We start from the raw sequence: 20,108 nt of genomic DNA on the forward strand, positions 1-20,108 counted from the left end.
GAACCTATTTGGAGACGGCACAGGAATTTCAAAAAAAGAGGATACAACAAGAAGACAAAAGAAGTTTTGATTCAAAAAAGCATACCTGACATATCCACATTGGCTTCATTCATCAATTCAAGCATAAAATTCTCTCGGGTGGTTGCCTTTTCAGCTTCAGAAACGGTGGCTTCCTTGGCAGCCATGGCTTCTTGAGCTTGTTGAAGTGCAATTTTTTCTACTTCGGATGCCTTGCGAGATTACTCCATCATCACAAGTGTTTGCCTCTTCGCATACTGAAGCTGTTGACGAAGTTCTTCCAAATCTTGCGATAAATTCGTACTCGAGGAATCTTCACCAAGTTCAGTATTAACAAGCACTTTCCTCGAGCGAGAAGAAGTAGGCAAAATATCGGAAGGAGCAGGAGTTGGAGTATAGTTATCAAATATCAACTGAAATTAAAAGGTTCGACATCAATCATCAAGCAAAATAGAATTCCATTGATTTTCAGAATAATTACAAGGCATTACAATGGAGCTAGTGGGATAAGTGTCGCCAAAAGCTACTTTGGCGACAACATCAAAAGGAAGAAAGAAAAAGAAAAAAGGGGGAAGACAGGGTGGTCTACTAGACCTCCGTTTTGGATGAGCTTGGAGCTGGAGTTGGCTTGCACCCAAGATAAGCGAGGACCTTCTTCGAGTTCGGTTTCGCAGCCTTGATCGGCGGTCGCCACTTTTGGTCTCCATCTCTTGCGTGTCGCCAACCCTAGTCCAGTCGATATTTTGTTGGCTATCGGCAACAAGGGGAATAGTGCCCTCCACGCCAACCTTCAAACCTTCTTGACGAAGTTTGAGCCCAAGATTTTCGGGAGTATTGAAGCACTTGGCGAGAGCAAGAAACGGCGCGGGTTGTTCTTTCTTCGGGAAGAAATAAGGGTACAGCTGCGACAACCCCGCCTCAGCTTCAGCAAGACCGTCGCGTGCCTCGTCTCCATGAATCTCAAGGAGAGAAAACGCGTCAAGAAGGGGATCGTTCTCAGGATCCCTAAGTTCATATTCTTGACCCGTTTTCCTGCTAAGGCAAAAAAATTATTGATAAGTAAGCAAGACAGAAGAAGTTCAAGGAAGTCAAAATAGTTTGGGCACTTACTGGCAAAACGACGGCTCTGCGACGCCAGGCGCTTGATAATCGCCTCTTCGCGAGCAGATTGTTCAGAAATATGCTCACTTAAAGAAGTTTCCGCCTCATGAAGTCTCTTTCGAAGATCTTCGACGGTGGCGGCCTTTGCCTTAGCTTTTTCGGCATCTGCTTCAGCCTTCTTACAAGCTTATTCACTTTGCTCCAGTTTACGAGCAAGTGTGTCAGCACGTTTGTTGGCTTCCGCAAGATTTTCTAAACAAATAGTCGACAGAAATCAGAACCACGATAAGAAAAGGAAGAAGACGTCGATTTGCCAAAAGAAGTAGAAGAGTATTACCTTCGGCTTGCTTAGCATAATCATGGTACCCGACAAATTGGGCACCAAGGCGAATGAATTCTTGCATCAAGGGCTGAAAATGGAAAAAGAGAAGTAAGTATCAAACAGGGTAAAAAGGTCGACAGCAAAAAGTAAAAAAAAAGAGAGGAGAGTTCATAGGCAATGGAAAAGTTTTTTATACAAAAAAGGAGAAGTAAGAAACTTACGTTATCTAGAAGAGGAGTTGCAGAGCCACCAGGCTGAAGAGCAGATTCTGCGGCTGGCTCGACCCTAGCCCTCTTTGGCGAAGGGACATTGGGGCTTGGAGGTGGAGTTGGATGCTCGACGTTCTGTTGAGGAGGCGAGGTTTCCTCTACATCAGGCTGAACATCCGAAACAACTAAAGTACGCGACGTACTCGTTCGAGCAGCCACGTCAATAGGTGGATTTTCTTCCTCGTCACCACTGCAATAAAACGTCGACAATATAAGGAAAAACGTCGACAATATAAGGAAAAACGACGACAAGTATTTTGCAAGATAAACAACAAAGAGTGATAAGGACTTACGAGCTGACAAGGGCATCCAAGTAAGGGTTGAAAGTTGTCTTCCCTTCGGAAGGACCAACTTCTTCGGCTTTGGAGGTGCCAGAATCTTCGACTTCATTCCTCTTCCTCTTGTTCTGTGGAGAAACAGCAGGAGGAAGGGAGTGTGTCGAGGCAGTGGCCTCAGAATCGGCTTCTTTTCGAGAGGATACCGCAGATTTTCGAGAACACTGCGGCTTCACTCTCGGGCGAGAAGTACCCTGGTTGTCGTCGGTGACAACGGCCCGTTCTTCGACTTCTCCACCTTCGGGAAGGGGAGGAAGAGAAACAAGATCTGGGTGGTTCTACAAAAAGAATAATGTCGACAAGAAAGTTATGCAAAAGATGTCAACAAAAATAAGTACTCGAGAAAAATAGTTCATACGATAATTACCTCAGGGAGCGCGTTGGTGGCGCTAAATGGCTTTACGTGACAAGACGAGGGGACAGGATCTTTCTTGTTGAGGTAGGAGATTTTTCGGACAAGTTTTTCTAAATCCTTGACCGATAAATCCACCGACAAGCGATCCACATCTTTGTCGCCGACATACTTCCGAAAGGGATTTTTGCGAGCTGCGGAGGCTGCACTCTAATCCTAAGGAAATAAGCCGTGATTTGGATACCCGATAGTTCTTGTCCTCGGGTATTTTGGAGTTGGTGGATGCGTGTCATCAAGGCTTCGTCGCCGCTTTTTCTTCGTCGGTAGCCTCTGCATCCCAGGAACGACGGCGACAGATTTTCTCGGTACCATCAAAAGGAGGGATGTTGTCTTCAACAGAGCCATGATTCTCCTCATGAATGTACAACCATTTTTTGAGCCACCCTTGTACTGAGTTAGGGAACTTGACGTCCAAGTACTCGACGTCAGGGCGGACGCAGATGACAACACCGCCAATGTTGTAGGAAACATTGGGAGAGCCATTACGGCGACAGAAGAAAATGCGTTTCCATAGAGCCCAGTTAGAGCTGGACTCCAAGGAAAGCTTCACAAAGCGTGATGAAGATTGAGATATGGAGGATGGAGTTGGGAGTAAGATGATGCAGTTGCAGTCCATACATAAAAAGCAACCCCGTAAGAAATTGTGAATGGGGGCGGAAAGACCACGGATGAGGTGGTCGACGAAACTGACCCGATACTCCATTGGAGGGGTTGGGTAGCTTTCTTCGCTGGGGAAGCGGAGCGCGCCTTCTTTCTTGCTGATCCCCAGTTTCTTCAGCAGATTGATGTCCTGAGGGGAGATTTTGGATCTCTCCCACTCCATGTTCCCCAGATCTTCGGCCGCCATCTTGGATTCGGGTGCGTTGTGTTTGGTGAGCCTGCGCGGTGGCATCAACAATGGCGCAGGAGTACAGTGCGAGCGTGGTGGAGCTCCAAGAACTATAGGGCGCAAGGGAGAATTTTGAAGAGGAGAAGCAGAGGTGCGGCGCGAGCGAAAGGACTAGAGGAGGAAGACGATGCCTTTATATCGAGGTGCGGTGAATCGACGCGCCGTTGGATTGAGAGATTGTGGAACAGATGATGTACACGTGGACAAGGGGTAAAAAGTAATTTCGTACGGACGAGAAAGCACAGGAGCTACAGTACGTGCGCCAGGAAAAGCGGAGGACGTGTGTCCCCCACTTGCGCGACGTGTCAATACGATGTGCAAATTGGGCCCGCAAGACAGTGTGAGCGAAGTTCTCGCGTTTTTTCTGATAAAGTGACCGTGGCTATCGTCAGTAATGATGTCACCTTGGCAAGAGAATACCTCGGCTACGAAGGTCCGTAAAAATGGCAACAACGAGAAGATTCTTGATTATTTCGAGAAGCCTTTGATCAAATACAAGTTTTTGCTCAAATGCTCGGGGGCTACTTTGGAAAAAAGAAAAAATACGAGTATGGCAAAATAGAAATGGCGAGAGCCTATGATCAAATGCAAGCATTTGCCCATAGCCTCGGGGCTACTCCCATCGGGAGCGCTGTTCGCGCACCCGATAAATATAAAAGTTTGAGAAAGAATGACAATATAGCGACACGAGGCATTAAAGTGTTGAGCCTACAACCAAGCACTAGTCCTTGGCTGTAGCCTCGGGGGCTACTCCCATCGGGAACGCTGTTCGCGTGCCCGATGAAATTAAAAAAAGAGAGAGAGAGAGAGAGAGAGAGAGAGAGAGAGAGAGAGAGAGAGAGAGAGAGAGAAAGAAGAAAAAAGAGAAGAGAAAGAAAGAAAGAAGAAGTGAGTATATTTCGAGTTATATAAATAACTCTGCATATACTCCCATCGGGAGAGCAATATAAGTCATCCGTTGACTCAATAAAATGTGCTATTCCAACAGCCGAATAAGCACTCGACAATATATTCTCAGAACGCCCAAGTTGCGAATAATTTCGAATGCCGCAAAACTTTGCGAAGGTAAGACCCGGATCCTTTACGTGTGGGCGTGGCGCCGTCTCGACGTCGGTTTTCTACTTTTTCCGTATCAACGGATACGAAGAAAAATCCTAACGGACGCGTTAGGTACCCGATAAATATGAGTCGGGACTCGACGGAATGGTAAGACCTTAAGCGGCACCTGTCGAAGTTTACACCAGTATCCCGAGATCATGTCCAGGGACGTGATTTTGAAGTAGGTTTTTGCGGATTGCCACTAGAGCAGTTAACTAGTACCTGATCCGTCAGATGAACTAGCCCCAACTACCATTATCCCTGTACAATGTAGAAATTCATATGCAAAGATATGTGATAAAGTTCAGAGTTATCGAATAGATATAAAGGTGGAGATTTTCCCTGACTCTACGATTCAAACAAAAACTCGGGGGCTACTGACATAGGCATCCCCAATGGGCCTTCCGAAGAAGATACCCGGGGGTTACTGAAGGCCCACGACCCGAAGGATAAGAAGATTCGGAAGCCCAAAATATTATTAAGGAAAGCTAGAGTTGTAATAGGAAGCATTATTTGTAATCTTGCGGGACAGGTTAGAAACCCTCCCGGACTCTGTAAACTTGTGTATCACGAATCCCTCGGCTCCACCTCCTATATAAAGGGGAGTCGAGGGACAAAGAAAGGATCGAATTATTGTCTCGCAAACCTTAGCTTTACATTGTCGGGTACTTTTCGGCTGAAACCTTCGAGATCTACTTGCCCTTTACATCCAACGAAACCATAGTCTACTATTTGTAGGCATTGACAAGTTAATACCTTGTCACACACACTTGCGCACGTAGCCGCCGACCACGAAGCGGTAAGTTGCAACCGTCTAATTCCCAATGGAACAGTAGATCACACAAGACTTTTTCGGGATCTACACAATATCAAGCAATATGGTGTAGGGATTCAATAGTTTTGCTAGAGCAAACAACTAAGAACTAGGGTTTATCTTAAACATGGTCTAAAGCAGCTAGGGGGCGTCCTGGGCACTTATATAGGCGTCCGGGACGAGTTCTGGTAGAAAAGATACAAAAATAACCGACCCAGAATAGATCTGGTCGAGACAGACTCGGACGAATCCGGTCAACCGGGCCAGGGACCGGGTCGGCCGGTCTGGCGTCCGGTCAACCGGTCGGCAACCGGAAACTTCGCAACTTTCCGGTTTTTGTCCGGTACGATAAATCCCATCCGGTTGGCGGCCGGTCAACCGGGCCAGGGACCGGGCTGGCCGGTCTGGAGGCCGGTCTAACCGGGTCTTTGGACCGGCACTGGACGTCGTCTTCTCCTCTCGCGCATGCCTCCCGCTCCTCCCTCGCGCGACCATGAGATATCTTCATGTCCAGCTCCATGTCCAGCTTCACGTCCATCTTGACGTCCGTCTTCATGTCCGAGTTGCTCCTCTACTCCTCGTGCGATGCTCGTCTCCTCTTGATACCTGATGATACATAAGTAATAGGACTTAGGCAGTATAAAGTTCTCATCAATCAAAGTACCGTTTAGAAACAAGTTCACCTGTTGTTTAAGTAGCTTCGCACGACCTCTTGTAATTGCTCCAATCCGAACTTCATTGGACTTGAGCTTCACAGCAGGCTCATCTTCATTTATCAATGACGGAGGTAGTGGTGTAGTAGGGATGTCCTCATCATCTCCCCCCCTTCAAAAAGGCGTCGACCTCGACGCTCCAAGGTCTTCTCCGTCATATGGTGTCAAATCAGCAACATTGAAAGAATTACCGACACCAAACTCATCAAGTCGGAAGATCTATCGAGTATGCATTATCATTGATCTTGGTAAGCACTTTGTAAGGACCAGCACCACGAGGCTTCAACTTAGACTTCCGCAGCTTCGGGAACCTATCCCTGCGAAAATGTACCCAGACCATATCACCGGGCTTGAACAACATCTCTTTGCGCTTCTTGTTCATCCTTGCAGCATTGCTCTTGCCTTTCTTCTCTATCAACTCTTTAGTCTTCACATGGATCTTACGCACAAAATCTGCCCTCTTGGATGCCTCCATATTAACTCTCTCATGTATGGGCAAAGGCAACAAGTCAAGTGGAGTAATGGGTTTGAAACCATACACCACCTCAAAAGGACACAGATCCGTGGTAGAATGTACCACCCTGTTGTAAGCAAACTCTACATGCGGCAAACACTCTTCCCACTCCTTCAGGTTCTTCTTGATCATGGATCTCAACAGTTGTGACAAGGTTCGATTCACCACCTCAGTTTGACCATCAGTTTGGGGATGACAAGTAGTACTAAACAGTAGCTTTGTCCCCATCTTTCCCCAAAGTGTCTTCCAGAAGTAGCTCATGAACTTCACATCACGATCAGAAACAATAGTCTTCGGGACTCCATGTAGTCGAACAATCTCCCTGAAAAACAAGTTAGCAATATGTGATGCATCGTCGCTTTTGTGGCAGGCAATAAAGTGTGACATTTTAGAAAATCTGTCGACTACCACAAATATAGAATCATGGCCTCTTTTAGTACGCGTCAAACCAACACATAATCCATACTAATATCTTCCCAAGGTGTAGTAGGTGCCGGTAACGGAGTATACAAACTGTGAGGCTTCAGCTTGGACTTGGACTTGTTGCAAGTAATGCACCTCTTCACATACCTGTCCACATCCCGCCTCATCTTTGGCCAATAAAAATGATCAGCGAGCATGAGTAGCGTCTTCTCACGCCCAAAGTGACCCATCAAACCTCCGAGCATGTGATTCCTGCAATAAGAGCAAACGCACAGACGATTCTGGAACACATAGTTTGTTAGCTCTAAACAAGAACCCATCGTGTATGTGATACTTTTCCCATGCTTTACCCATAACACACAAGAAGTACAGTTCAGCAAAATCATGATCAGTCGCATATAAATCACATAACACCTCTAATCCAGGAATTTTAACATCAAGATGGGTTAATAGCATAGTCTTCCTAGACAGAGCATCAGCAACAATATTATCTTTTCCCTTCTTATGCTTAATAATGTATGGAAAAGACTCAATGAACTCAACCCACTTACCAAGAAGCCTATGCAAAGTAGATTGGGCTTTCAGATATTTCAAAGCTTCATGATCAGAATGTATGATAAATTCTTTTGGCCACAAATAATGTTGCCAAACCTCAAGAACTCTAATTAAAGCATACAATTCTTTATCATATATTGGATAGTTCAACTTAGCACCAGAAAGTTTCTCAGAAAAGTATGCAATTGGGCGACCCTCTTGCATCAACACACCACCAATTCCAATACCACTAGCATCACATTCAATCTCAAATTGCTTATTGAAATCAGGAAGTGCAAGCAACGGTGCAGAAGTTAACAATCGTTTCAGTTCATCAAAAGCATGATCTTGGGCAACGCCCACTCAAAGACAACACCCTTTTTAGTCAATTCATTCAAAGGTGCAGCAATAGTAGAAAAATTGGGCACAAAACGGCGATAAAACCCAGCTAGACCATGAAAACTTCTTACTTGACTCACATTCATGGAGTAGGCCAATTCTGAATAGCTTCAATTTTAGACACATCTACTTCTACTCCATGCTTAGAGACAACATAACCCAGAAATATGACCTTATCTTTGCAAAATGTGCACTTCTGAAGATTACCATAGAGTTTACTATCACGCAACACTTGCAAAACATGTCTAATATGTATAGTATGATCAGATTCATTGCGGCTGTAGATTAATATGTCATCAAAATACACAACCACAAACTTGCCAATAAAATCACGCAAAATATGGTTCATCAGTCTCATGAAAGTGCTAGGTGCATTAGTCAAACCAAAAGGCATTACTAACCACTCATATAAACCAAATTCTGTTTTAAAGGCGGTTTTCCACTCATCCCCTTCTTTCATCCTAATTTGATGATAACCACTACGCAAATCAATTTTAGTGAAAATAGCAGCACCACTCAATTCATCTAGCATATCCTCTAAACGGGGAATAGGATGACGATATCGAATAGTAATGTTATTTATCGCTCTACAATCTACGCACATACGCCATGTACCATCTTTCTTATGAACAAGAATAACAGGAACAACACAAGGACTAAGGCTTATGCGGATATAACCTTTGTCGAGTAGCGCTTGTACTTGCTTCTGCATCTCCTTCGTCTCTTCGGGGTTCGTTCTATATGGTGCCCGATTGGGTAGCGAAGCTCGGGAATCAAGTCGATTTGATGCTCAATACCTCGCAATGGTGGAAGTCCTGCGGGTACCTCGTCCGGAAACACGTCGCCAAATTCCTGCAAAACATTAGAAACACCAAGAGGAAGAGGGTTCATGTCGTTAGAAACCAAAACCGTACCCCTGTACAAGAGCACAAGAGGCATGGCTGTAAGATCCTCACTAAATTCTCTCATGTCTTCTTTGGTGGCTAATGAGACTAAGGAATTCACTCTCTCACTTTTCGTTATATCACTCACAACATTACAATTCTCTCGCCTATCTAATGAAGCATCCTCCAAGTTGACTTCAACTTTCTGACGAGACTCATTGACAATTTGCTGTGGTGTCATAGGCTGTAAATTAATTTTCTTGCCCTTGAACTCCAAGTGATAGGTATTAGCACGGCCATTGTGTTGCACAGAACGGTCATAGAGCCAAGGCCGTCCCAACAGTAGGTGACACACCGTCATAGGAACGACATCAAAATCAATGCAATCCTTATACGGTCCAATAGCAAACTCAACACGCACCATGTGGTTTACTTTCATCTCACCATTGTCGCTCAACCACTGAATATAGTATGGATGCGGGTGCGGTAGATACTTCAACTTCAGCTTGGTACACAAATCCTTGCTTGCTAAATTGCGGCAACTCCCGCCATCAATAATGACCTTGCAAGCCTTGTCAGGACCAACTAAAGCCTTTGTTTGGAACAAATTGCAGTGCTGAGTAGATGCACTAGGCAACACATTAAGAGCACGCTGCGACACAACAATGGTGCGAGCATCAGACGGATATGCATCTTCACCATCAGTGTCATAGTCATCATCTTCTGGAGCATTAGGATCAACATCATCTCCAGTCTCATATTCATTGTCCTCATTGATAATCATGACTTTGCGGTTAGGACAATCTCTCTTGAAGTGACCCTTGCCACCACATGTATGACAAACCATATCACGGTTACGCGCAGTAGACACATTAGAGCCACTCGTACTCGCAGCAGATTCGGACTTCTTTGTGTTAGACACATTGGAGACCGGCTTACTAGGCGGAGTAGAGTAAGGTGCGGAGCGCGTCGAAGGCGCCGGCGCCGAAGATGGTGTCGCGCGGGGTGTGAAACGCCCACCTCCTGTAGCTCGACCTTTGATCTTTGCTTCGTCAACCAACTGTGATTCAGCTTCTCTTGCATGATGTAACAATTGATTCATATTGGTGTAGCTGTAGTGACGAACAATGCCTTTGATATCATACTTCAAACCGTTGAGGAAACGCTGCATTGTCATCTCAAGAGACTCACGGACACGGCCACGCTGCATAAGCATCTCCATCTCCATGTAGTATTCATCCACAGTCTTCACACCTTGTCTCAATAGAGTCAGCTTATCATATATATTCCGCAAGTAATTTGTAGGCACAAAGCGAGAAGTCATCGCCTCCTTCATGGCACGCCATGTGCGTATAGGTTGCTCACCATCCTCGTCTCGGTTACGAACAAAAGCATCCCACCAACGCAAAGCGTAGCCATCAAATTCGGAAGAAGCAAGCTTGATCTTCCGATCTTCAGTATAATGTGGATGTAAGCTCCACAACTTCTCAATCTTGAGCTCCCAAGTGAGGTATTCTTCAACATCAGCTCCTCCTTCAACCTTGGGTATTGAAACTTGGACTTACCCAAACCATCTTCCTCATCTTGTCCACGACCATTGCGGCCAAGTGGAGCCCAACCGCGAGGACGATTACCACGTGGCGCATCACGAGCATTGTGTGCGTCATCTTGAAGCTCAGGATCTTCGTCATCTTGTTGTTGTTGTTGCACGGTCAAATTCTCAACAGCTAAACGCAAATCAACAAGACTGCGTTGTACATCCGTCATTTGATCTTGCATTGTAGTGACGATCACATGAGTAGCATCCAGCTTTTGGGAGATCTCTTCAATCTTCCCATTAAGCACATCGTCCTGAGCGCGGAATTCACGTCGCATCTCATTACGAAGAGCCTCATACTCCCTCCATGAGATGATATTAGCAGCACTCTTGTTTTCCTGGTTAACAAGTTTATGATCACTAGCAGACATCGTTAGTAGATTAGTGCACTAAAGCAAAAATATATGGTGGTACTCTCACAACTCACTCAAAACTGATAAGAAAAGGAGATCTTACCGTTCCAAAGTAAATTAGTGTTACTTACCACTTGTAGTAACAACTAGTGCACGGATGTAGCGAAGCGAATATCAAGGGTATAAGAACAAATCACACGACAAAGCAGGGTATATGTGGGGCTGTAGGTAGGCTACCTATTTGCACCAATAACAAGCTCTAGCGCTGACCGTAGATAACCAATGATACTCACACAAGGCGATATAATGGGGCAATGCAACTATATGTGCGAAAGGTTGCAATGCACTAGAGAGACGCTAGCAAAGCTCAACGAGACAGGCACAAGATTGCTCAACTACGGGTGCAGTAAAGTAAATTTAGGCCTTCACTTGATTCAACTAGCACTTCACTTTTCTTTTTGGATTTTTCTTTTTGTACATCACACGCAGCTATGTAGCTCTTTTTGCTTCTTTTCAATTTTCTCTTTTTTTTGACTCAACTCCTTAATAACACGGCCAATAGAAATATGCAAAGCACCGATAACCTAACGAGCAGCCTGTCAAGCGGTAAAACTAGTCTCTTATGGGGAAGTTCCTAGTCACTTTTATCGAAAGGCTGTGTCTATGGTTGGGAACAAGCACGTACACTGTACGCTATGTGGACTCGGAGTAACAAAAACTGACACTAGACGACAAAGTAACACAAGATGATAGAGTAAACTCAAACCCTAAAATACTAGATAGAAAGAAAAGTACGCAAAACAACTACGAAAAGCAATCTAAGGCTATGGCAAACCCTAACCCTAATTTTTTTTTGGCTTTTTCTGGATAGGAAAACACTCACAACTCAACTATGGGGTGGATTGTGGATGGCTTACCGAGGAAAACTGGAAATCTGATACCAAGATGATAAGGGGTGGCCCGATCTTCTCAGTAAGCAACGGTGGTAATGATGATCACGGGGTGATAGCAGCGGAGAAACACGACGATGAAGTGGATGATAACTTGTATGACGCAACGAGATCTCTCGATTGGTCCATGTCGCCAATGCAACAGCTCTCAACCCTGCAAGATATTCGCAACTCCACACACTTGCGCATGTAGCCGCCGACCACGAAGCGGTAAGTTGCAACCATCTAATTCCCAATGGAACAGCAGATCACACAAGACTTTTTCAGGATCTACACAATATCAAGCAATATGGTGTAGGGATTCAATAGTTTTGCTAGAGCAAACAACTAAGAACTAGGGTTTATCTTAAACGTGGTCTAAAGCAGCTAGGGGGCGTCTTGGGCACTTATATAGGCGTCCGGGACGAGTTCTGGTCGAAAAGATACGAAAATAACCGACCCAGAATAGATCTGGTCGAGACAGACTCGGACGAATCCGGTCTGGAATCCGGTCAACCGGGCCAGGGACCGGGTCGGCCGGTCTGGCGTCCGGTCAACCGGTCGGCAACCGGAAACTTCGCAACTTTCCGGTTTTTGTCCGGTACGATAAATCCCATCTGGTTGGCGGCCGGTCAACCGGGCCAAGGACCGGGCTGGCCGGTCTGGAGGCCGGTCTAACCGGGTGCTGGACCGGCCTGGACGTCGTCTTCTCCTCTCGCGCATGCCTCTCGCTCCTCCCTCGCGCGACCATGAGATATCTTCATGTCCAGCTCCATGTCCAGCTTCACGTCCATGTTGACATCCGTCTTCATGTCCAGCTGCTCCTCTACTCCTCGTGTGATGCTCGTCTCCTCTTGATACCTGATGATACATAAGTAATAGGACTTATGCAGTATAAAGTTCTCATCAATCAAAGTACCGTTTAGAAACAAGTTCACCTGTTGTTTAAGTAGCTTCGCACGAGCTCTTGTAATTGGTCCAATCCGAACTTCATTGGACTTGAGCTTCACAGCAGACTCATCTTCATTTATCAATGACGGAGGTAGTGGTGTAGTAGGGATGTCCTCATCATCTATATTGCGGTCTATCAATAATTTTGTTTAATCAACGTGCATACGTGTCATTTAGGAATGGTGTGTAGCTACCCCGTGGGCAACAAGTCATTTTTGTACTAAAAACAGCGCGGTGACTGAAAAACTATCAGATGCTCATTGAGTCATTGGAGTATCAAAGCATATTCAGTGTCATATACCACTTCTTTGAGGCATAATTTTTGTCAGAAAAGAGAGACATTTGCCTCCACAAAAGTTTTCATGTGCAATCTCCCAATCATTCTTCCAACTTCGAACAACTTAATAACCAGATAAACAATAGCATAATGACAAAAGGTAAAAAAAAAATGTTTAAAAAGGCTCAGGTTATACCATAGCTGTACAAAAATCACAGATACAAATGAACCATATGTGTACAAATAAATAGAATAAACCTTTGAGGTTGGATGAAAAAAAATCAGGAGTTGAAAAACAGTGCCAGGACCTTGTGTAGACTACGAAGCTTAAGTTTCAGATATTTTCGGTGTGAAATCTGTAGCAAAGCTCCGTAATAAGCACCAAACATGAATTGGTTATAATGCATTTGAGAATAATGTCCATACACTGACATAAGAGTATCTCTAGCCGGGCTCCTATTTTTTGGAACCGAAAAAAGTGAGTTCAGTCTCCCAAAAAATAAATTACGAGCGGATTTAGGCACGGCGCAGAACAGAAACCGAAAACGTGAACCGAAAATGCGTAAATCAAACGTCGCGGGAAATCGAAACTCGCGATTGCACTCGATTTTATCCGATCAAGCTGAATTCGTTCATAATTTACAATAATAGGGGCAAAGTACATGCATCTTGGACCTACATTCGATACTAGGGGCCTAATTTATACTAGATTTAGTCCCCGGAGTGACTATACTGTCACCGGGGCACTTAATGTCGCCGGCAGAGGGTTTTTTGGTCGCCGGCTCTTCCTAGGCGACGATGAGCGTCGCCACCTCGAAGGCCGCCGCCTCAGAGGTGCTCCCGCAGGCTAGAGGCGCCCGTTGGTGCCGTCGTCGTCGTTGCCGCGCGGGGGCAGCGCCAGCAGCGGCGGGCTGCACGAGCCGGCAGCGGGGGGGGGGGGGCTCCGCTTCTCCTTCCTCAGCCGCCTCCTCGCGCGCTTGACGGCGCGCCATTAGTTCCGGCCACTTCCGGCCGGCACGCTTCCATGCGCCGTCGGAGCGCGACCGCCTAGCGCTCTCGTTGGGTTTGACTACTTACAGTTACTAGGATATCTAGAAGGTACAAACTGCAGTGCTTCATCAGAGGAAAGTATCCCAAATTTTACAAGTGAGATGTTTGAAGCCAAGAAACCAGAAAGGGGATGGTGAAATTTTAAACCAGAAAGGAGCGCTAGGCTTCTCCTTCCTCAGCCGCCTCCTCGCGCGCTTGACGGCGCGCCATTAGTTCCGGCCACTTCCGGCCGGCACGCTTCCATGCGCCGTCGGAGCGCGACCGCCTAGCGCTCTCGTTGGGTTTGACTACTTACAGTTACTAGGATATCTAGAAGGTACAAACTGCAGTGCTTCATCAGAGGAAAGTATCCCAAATTTTACAAGTGAGATGTTTGAAGCCAAGAAACTAGAGGCGCCCGTTGGTGCCGTCGTCGTCGTTGCCGCGCGGGGGCAGCGCCAGCAGCGGCGGGCTGCACGAGCCGGCAGCGGGGGGGGGGCTCCGCTTCTCCTTCCTCAGCCGCCTCCTCGCGCGCTTGACGGCGCGCAATTAGTTTCGGCCACTTCCGGCCGGCACGCTTCCATGCGCCGTCGGAGCGCGACCGCCTAGCGCTCTCCGCCTCCACCCGTACACCCGGCGGACGCCGAGGTGATCTTCCGGCGCCGATTCGGCCACCTCCCCTACCCACGCATCTTAAACACCCTATTTCGGATGGAGGTGTGGTGGCCGAAGCGGCGGAGCGGCGTCGGAGGGGGTGGAATCGCTCGCCAGAGCGGAGGCAGGCGGCAGCGGCGGGAGCGAAAGCGACGGAGGGGAGTAGGGTTTACGAACCGAACTCCCTCCGCGGCCCCTTTTAATACGGGGCGTCCGCTCGATTTCTTGGGGGCCCGAACTCGTTTTACGGGCTAGGTCGCGAGTTCGGGCTCCGTTCTGGCCCATCTCCAAACCGAACCCCTAATCTCGCCAGACTTTTTCAGTTTCGGCCGCGAGTTCGGGCTCTGTTAGAGATGCTCTAAGGAGCAGCACTCCAACCAATTGCAGGGTCTTCATGAATGATCAAAGATAGTAAAATCATTGTGGAAAAAAACCCTACCTCCTCTCCCGCCCCCTCCTGGGCGGCGGCGGAGGAACCCTCCCATCCCGCGTAGCCGCCCCTCAGACCGTCGCCCCACAGGCCGCCGCCGCTACCGGCCACGGCCCCGGCGGCGTGGTGGCGCCCCTTCCGTCGAATGACGAGGGGGGAGAGAGGGTTTCCGCGACGGTGTTCCATGGGAGGTGATGAGGCACTGGTGGAGGAAGCCGGACGGCACGGCTGCTTGGCCGGAGCTTGATGCTCTTCGTCGGTAGCCAGAGGAGTGGGTGGAGCGGTGGCGGTTCGGCGGCGGTGCGCATGATCTGCGCCGCCGTCCTCTTTCCTGGTGATCCGACGGGAGGGACTGGCGGCGTGGGGCTGCTGGTCTTGCTTTGTTTTGGTAGCGGTCCTTGGGTTTCTCGCAAGCAAAGATGAAGATCTACCGGAGGTCAGTTTGCCTTTATTTGGCTGAAGAGATGAGTTCCGGAAAGCTCCGCCGGTGAATGGAGCAGTGCATCTTTTACCTGGAATTTGCTGGATCGGGTGGTATTCGGTCGCGCACACCCATGTTTTTAATCCGACCGTTTGGTTCCGGAGGGAGCGGCGCGAAACTCTATTATGTGTTGACATCAAGTGACTTTTTGATCCATGGTGAAGTCAGAAGAAGGAATATCATGAAGACCGGATTGGTGGATTGGCTAAAGGAGGTTCCAGTCTCCGTGACGCTGAAGGACTTGCTTGGCGTTCCGGGCTCCACAGCAGTGGTATGCAAGTGGGAGCGACAGCACATGTGAAGTTCAGAATCTTATCTTTCAGGGTGAAAACGCCTTAACTGGTTGTGCCTGGTAATGACCTTGTTGGAGGCATTATTTTGAGAGTGGGGACTATCTTCAGTGTGAAAACCTAAGAAATTTGGTTTGACGATGACGGTGCTGGTGCAATGTTCGTTGGGTTTGACTACTTACAGTTACTAGGATATCTAGAAGGTACAAACTGCAGTGCTTCATCAGAGGAAAGTATCCCAAATTTTACAAGTGAGATGTTTGAAGCCAAGAAACCAGAAAGCCAATGTTCTTGGAGGCGTCGCTTTTGGTTCAGGTGTTGTCACAGTTGTGGTTGTATTGATGTTGCTAGTTCTGGATTGCTGTAGCGGAATTTTTATTTTTTAGTTTTCTTTTATCTTTTTTGGTTACTACCACTAGTGTGGAGCGTTGTTGCAGAAGCTGGATGTAATTGGTATCTTTTGATATTAATATATTTTTCTTTATAAAAAAAAGTAAAATCATTGTTAGTCAGCACCTTCCAGAGCAGGCTCCTCGTCTGTAATGTGCTATTCTGGTGTTAACATCTACGCTCACTTCTTTACAGAGCAGGCTTCCTCCAGCATGGATTGGAGGTTTGTTAAGAGCAATGGCAGTTTGATCACCAAACCTCATCTTGCAAGGACAAGCTTTCACATCGGCTGCTTCAAACCCAGCGACCCCCAAAACAGGCAGAGGGGAAAATCCATCACACAATGGTCACGAGAACAGCAATGCGAATATGCGACACTTCTATGTGCACCATTGCTGCTCATCCAATCACAGTGGTCGTTCACTTGCACTGTACCAGCAAAGTAAATTTCACTAGGAAACTCTGCCAATCTCTTGGGCAGGTCGAGTTCTCTCTTCTTCAGAACGACGATGGAGATCGTTGTATGAGTTTGCACAGGAAGCAGCAAAGCACTCCATTGCTTCGAAATATTTCTTCATACATGATTGCAAAGTCACTTCAGCAGGTGTACTGCCGTCTTGTAATGCTTGTGCAGATACGGACACTCCGCTGTGATTGGAAACAAGCACAAACTTCTTGTTTTGTGCTTTCAGAGCCTTGCGCATCGACAGTTCGTCTCTCTCCATCACTCTAAGCTCCCTGTCCATATCTCTGTTAGCCATCATACTCTGCCTCCACTCTGACCTGTGCTTCTCCCAGAGATACAGAACATTAGAGGCAAAAGCCTGCGTTGTGTCTACTACTTCTGTCTCAGGTATCCTCATGATGCCCATTGCCCAATTATTACAGATAATGAAAATGGGGGTTGCACCTAATCGACCTGGAGAGAAGGGTGGAGTCCCATCATCAGTTACTTCAGGAACATAGTCGATTCCCCTTTTGAGCCAGTCATTCATAGTGTTAATGTAGCTCTTTTGAGCATTAACCCATGCGGCAAAACTGGCAACCAAATCTAGCAACTGAAGCTCTAGCCGCTTGACTAAACCAATATGAGCTTCACTGAATCCTGCAGCTGCTATGTTTGAATCAATGTTTTTAGCTTGGGATAAGGCATGACACTGGATCTGATGGCACTCTGACATGGCATGCCACATTTGCTTCAACCTGAAAATACAATATATGCATCAAGGTTAAGATACAAATGACACATTATTTCGTTGGGTTTGACTACTTACAGTTACTAGGATATCTAGAAGGTACAAACTGCAGTGCTTCATCAGAGGAAAGTATCCCAAATTTTACAAGTGAGATGTTTGAAGCCAAGAAACCAGAAAGGGGATGGTGAAATTTTATTTACTTTTTATTTATGCTTGTTGGTGGATATACGAAATGAAAATACTTGCGTACTAAAAAATTTGCGCCAAAATGTGATCGTACCTCTTGGTTACCTTCAGACCCAATTCTACACTTCATCTACACCACGTACCATAATCTACCCATAAAATATGTATGCACTAAGAATGCTCATCTGAACTTAAGTTTTGTTTTTAGAAAGAGATACACATTGCATACCCTTGAATCAGCTCACATGTTTGCGGCCATAGTTCTTCATCTCTCAACTTATTAATCTTCTTTGAGATCGCATTGACAATTTGAAGGGCAACGCTAATTTTTGTTGATAGCTTCCTGGTATAAATTTCAATTGCCTCAAGCTTCTGAGCTTCAGCACCTCTCTCATACAGAGCTTTCAGCTCCTCCCGTTTTTTATCATATTGCCCTCTCATCTTCTCCTCGGTCTGTAATAGACAAATTGCATGAGTAAGACCAACACCAAAGATGAATGAACAAGAAATCGAATCATTTTCAATTTCATATGAATACACAAATCCAATAAAGTAAAACCATGACATGTCAAGAAAAGCAAAGGAATAACAGCACCAAAGCATAAGAAACATGAACTCTATAAAATATAAAACAGAAACAACAACTATTCATTCAGAAGAACGTGATATGAAAGGTCAAAGAGAAAGAAATGGTAGCGTAAATCAGTTGAGAGTTGAGACTGGAGTAGTACTCGACATTGTTACTCGAAAATTATTCAAAGGGGATACGGTTCGAGTTTATTGAGCAAGTAGCAAAGATAACGTATATTGAAGATGAACTGGATAACATCATGCAGCTCAAAAGTAAAAAAAGAAAAGAAAAGAAGGGTAAAGCGCACTCAGAACCTTGAGTTCCTCAAGAAGCTTCTTCTCCCACATGTACAGCTTCTGCAATGTGGAAGAAATGTTGCCCCACTCCATAGCTTTCTCCTCCTGAAACTGCAGGAACTCCTCACCGATTGAAGGCTGCCCACAGATCATCATGGAGGAGGATACTGCAACATCAATTGAGTTAGGCAACTTTTCCTATTTTCATCACAGAACCAGAATAACAAAGGATTGACACCGTGGTCAAGTTCATCATAAACCTTTCAGTCCTGATTTCTTCTGGCAGTAAGGCATCTTCCCAACCTCAAGCATCTTGGACACCTCAGCTGCAGACTTGGCGGCGAGCTCAAACTGCAGCTTGATCTCGTGCGCCACCTCGACATTGTCATTGTACGCCTTCCCTGAAACCTCAGGCAACCCATCGGTAGCGGAATGCTGCAGATGTTCTTCCACCACACTCTTCTCCACTACATGCACATCATGAACCATGCCACTTGCAGTGTTATTGTTCGCCTCCGGCGACATGGACTTGCTGTGTTGCTCCTCACTGGCATTGCTCCTCTCTTCCTCCTTGGCCAACCGAACCTTACCAGTGTTGCCATTGACGACATTTTCTTGCACCTCCTCATCCTCCAATTTCGGGATGACAACCTCCTCTTGCGCATCCTTGGAGCTTGTGCTTGGCGTGGACGTCGCCAACACCACAGCAGCAGTCGGTTCCTCCCCGTAGTAGCTTTCGACTGACTCAAACGGGTTGAGGAATTCCCAGGTGGACACACGCGGCGGCGAAGGCGGTGGCCCAGCCCCCGCGCAGGAGGAGGCTGCCACCTGATGCAAGCCACTGCCGTGGGGGTAATGATAGCCGCCGTAGTATGAACCGGGGTAGTACTGGACGGTGGCATTGGTGGACTGGGGCCGGTGCTCGTATGGCACGGACGGTGGCGGCGGCCGGCTGCGGGCATAACTGCAGTTGAAGAAGCTCTGGTCGTAGCCACCAATGTCGCCGCCGTACCCATACGCGGGGCCGGCGCCGTAGCTGTACAGCTGCGGAGCGTATCCAACACCGTACGGCTGAGCTGCCCGAGTCGGCGCCGGTGTCGCGGGCGGGACGAGCTCGGAGCGGGGGACACGTGGCTCGGCTTCGTCCTCGGAGGAGGAGGAGGAGGACGGGAAGCTGATGTGCGCGTCGTCGGAGCCCTCTTCGTCGTCGTCCGAGGGGAAGCGAATGTGGCCGCCGCCATCGTCATCGACCAGTTTGGCCGCGGCAGGGACGGGTGGCGCCGCGGCGGGGAGCGGGTCCCCCTTCCGGTGCTCGGCGAGGCGCACGTGCAGGATCGGCACGGTGGGCTCAGGCGGCGGCGGTGGTTGCACACGGAGGAAGTCGTGCAGCGCGGCGCCAGCGGCGCGCAGCGAGGCGGCGTAGGCGCGGTGGGCGTCGGCGAGCGCGTAGCGGTGGCGGATGGCCTCGGCGAGCAGCGCGGAGCGGTCCCGGCAGAGCGCGACCGCCGCGCCCTGGTCCGCTCGCGGCGGCTTGGAGTGCACGCACCCCATGGCACCTAGCTACTACCGGCCAAGCAGCAGCAAGCTCAGTCACTCACTCCCTCCCTCCTCACCCAAAAACAGTTTCAAAATTTTAGCGCCATGATGCCGCCGGTAGTAACGACAGGAGACAGGGTGGGAGATAGGATCCGGCGGGCGGCTGTGGCGGATCTCTGGAGCAGCAGAGCAGGGGGAGAGGAATGGATGGCGACTG

The 20,108-nt window shown here is 47.5% G+C and overlaps 1 protein-coding gene across 1 annotated transcript; it reads right to left on the minus strand.

Moving 5' to 3' along the window:
• Positions 1–17,692: 17,692 nt before the first annotated feature.
• On the minus strand, positions 17,693–19,906 carry LOC124680071. The gene is made up of 3 exons (XM_047215299.1): positions 18,616–19,906; positions 18,374–18,522; positions 17,693–17,941 (listed from the first exon to the last, which is right to left on the minus strand). Exons 1-3 carry the CDS (start codon positions 19,904–19,906, stop codon positions 17,693–17,695), a joined length of 1,689 nt encoding a protein of 562 aa, XP_047071255.1.
• Between the last annotated feature and the right edge of the window lie 202 nt (positions 19,907–20,108).

This window comes from Lolium rigidum, chromosome 1 (assembly GCF_022539505.1).
Source record: "Lolium rigidum isolate FL_2022 chromosome 1, APGP_CSIRO_Lrig_0.1, whole genome shotgun sequence".
NCBI classification, from domain to species: domain Eukaryota; kingdom Viridiplantae; phylum Streptophyta; class Magnoliopsida; order Poales; family Poaceae; genus Lolium; species Lolium rigidum.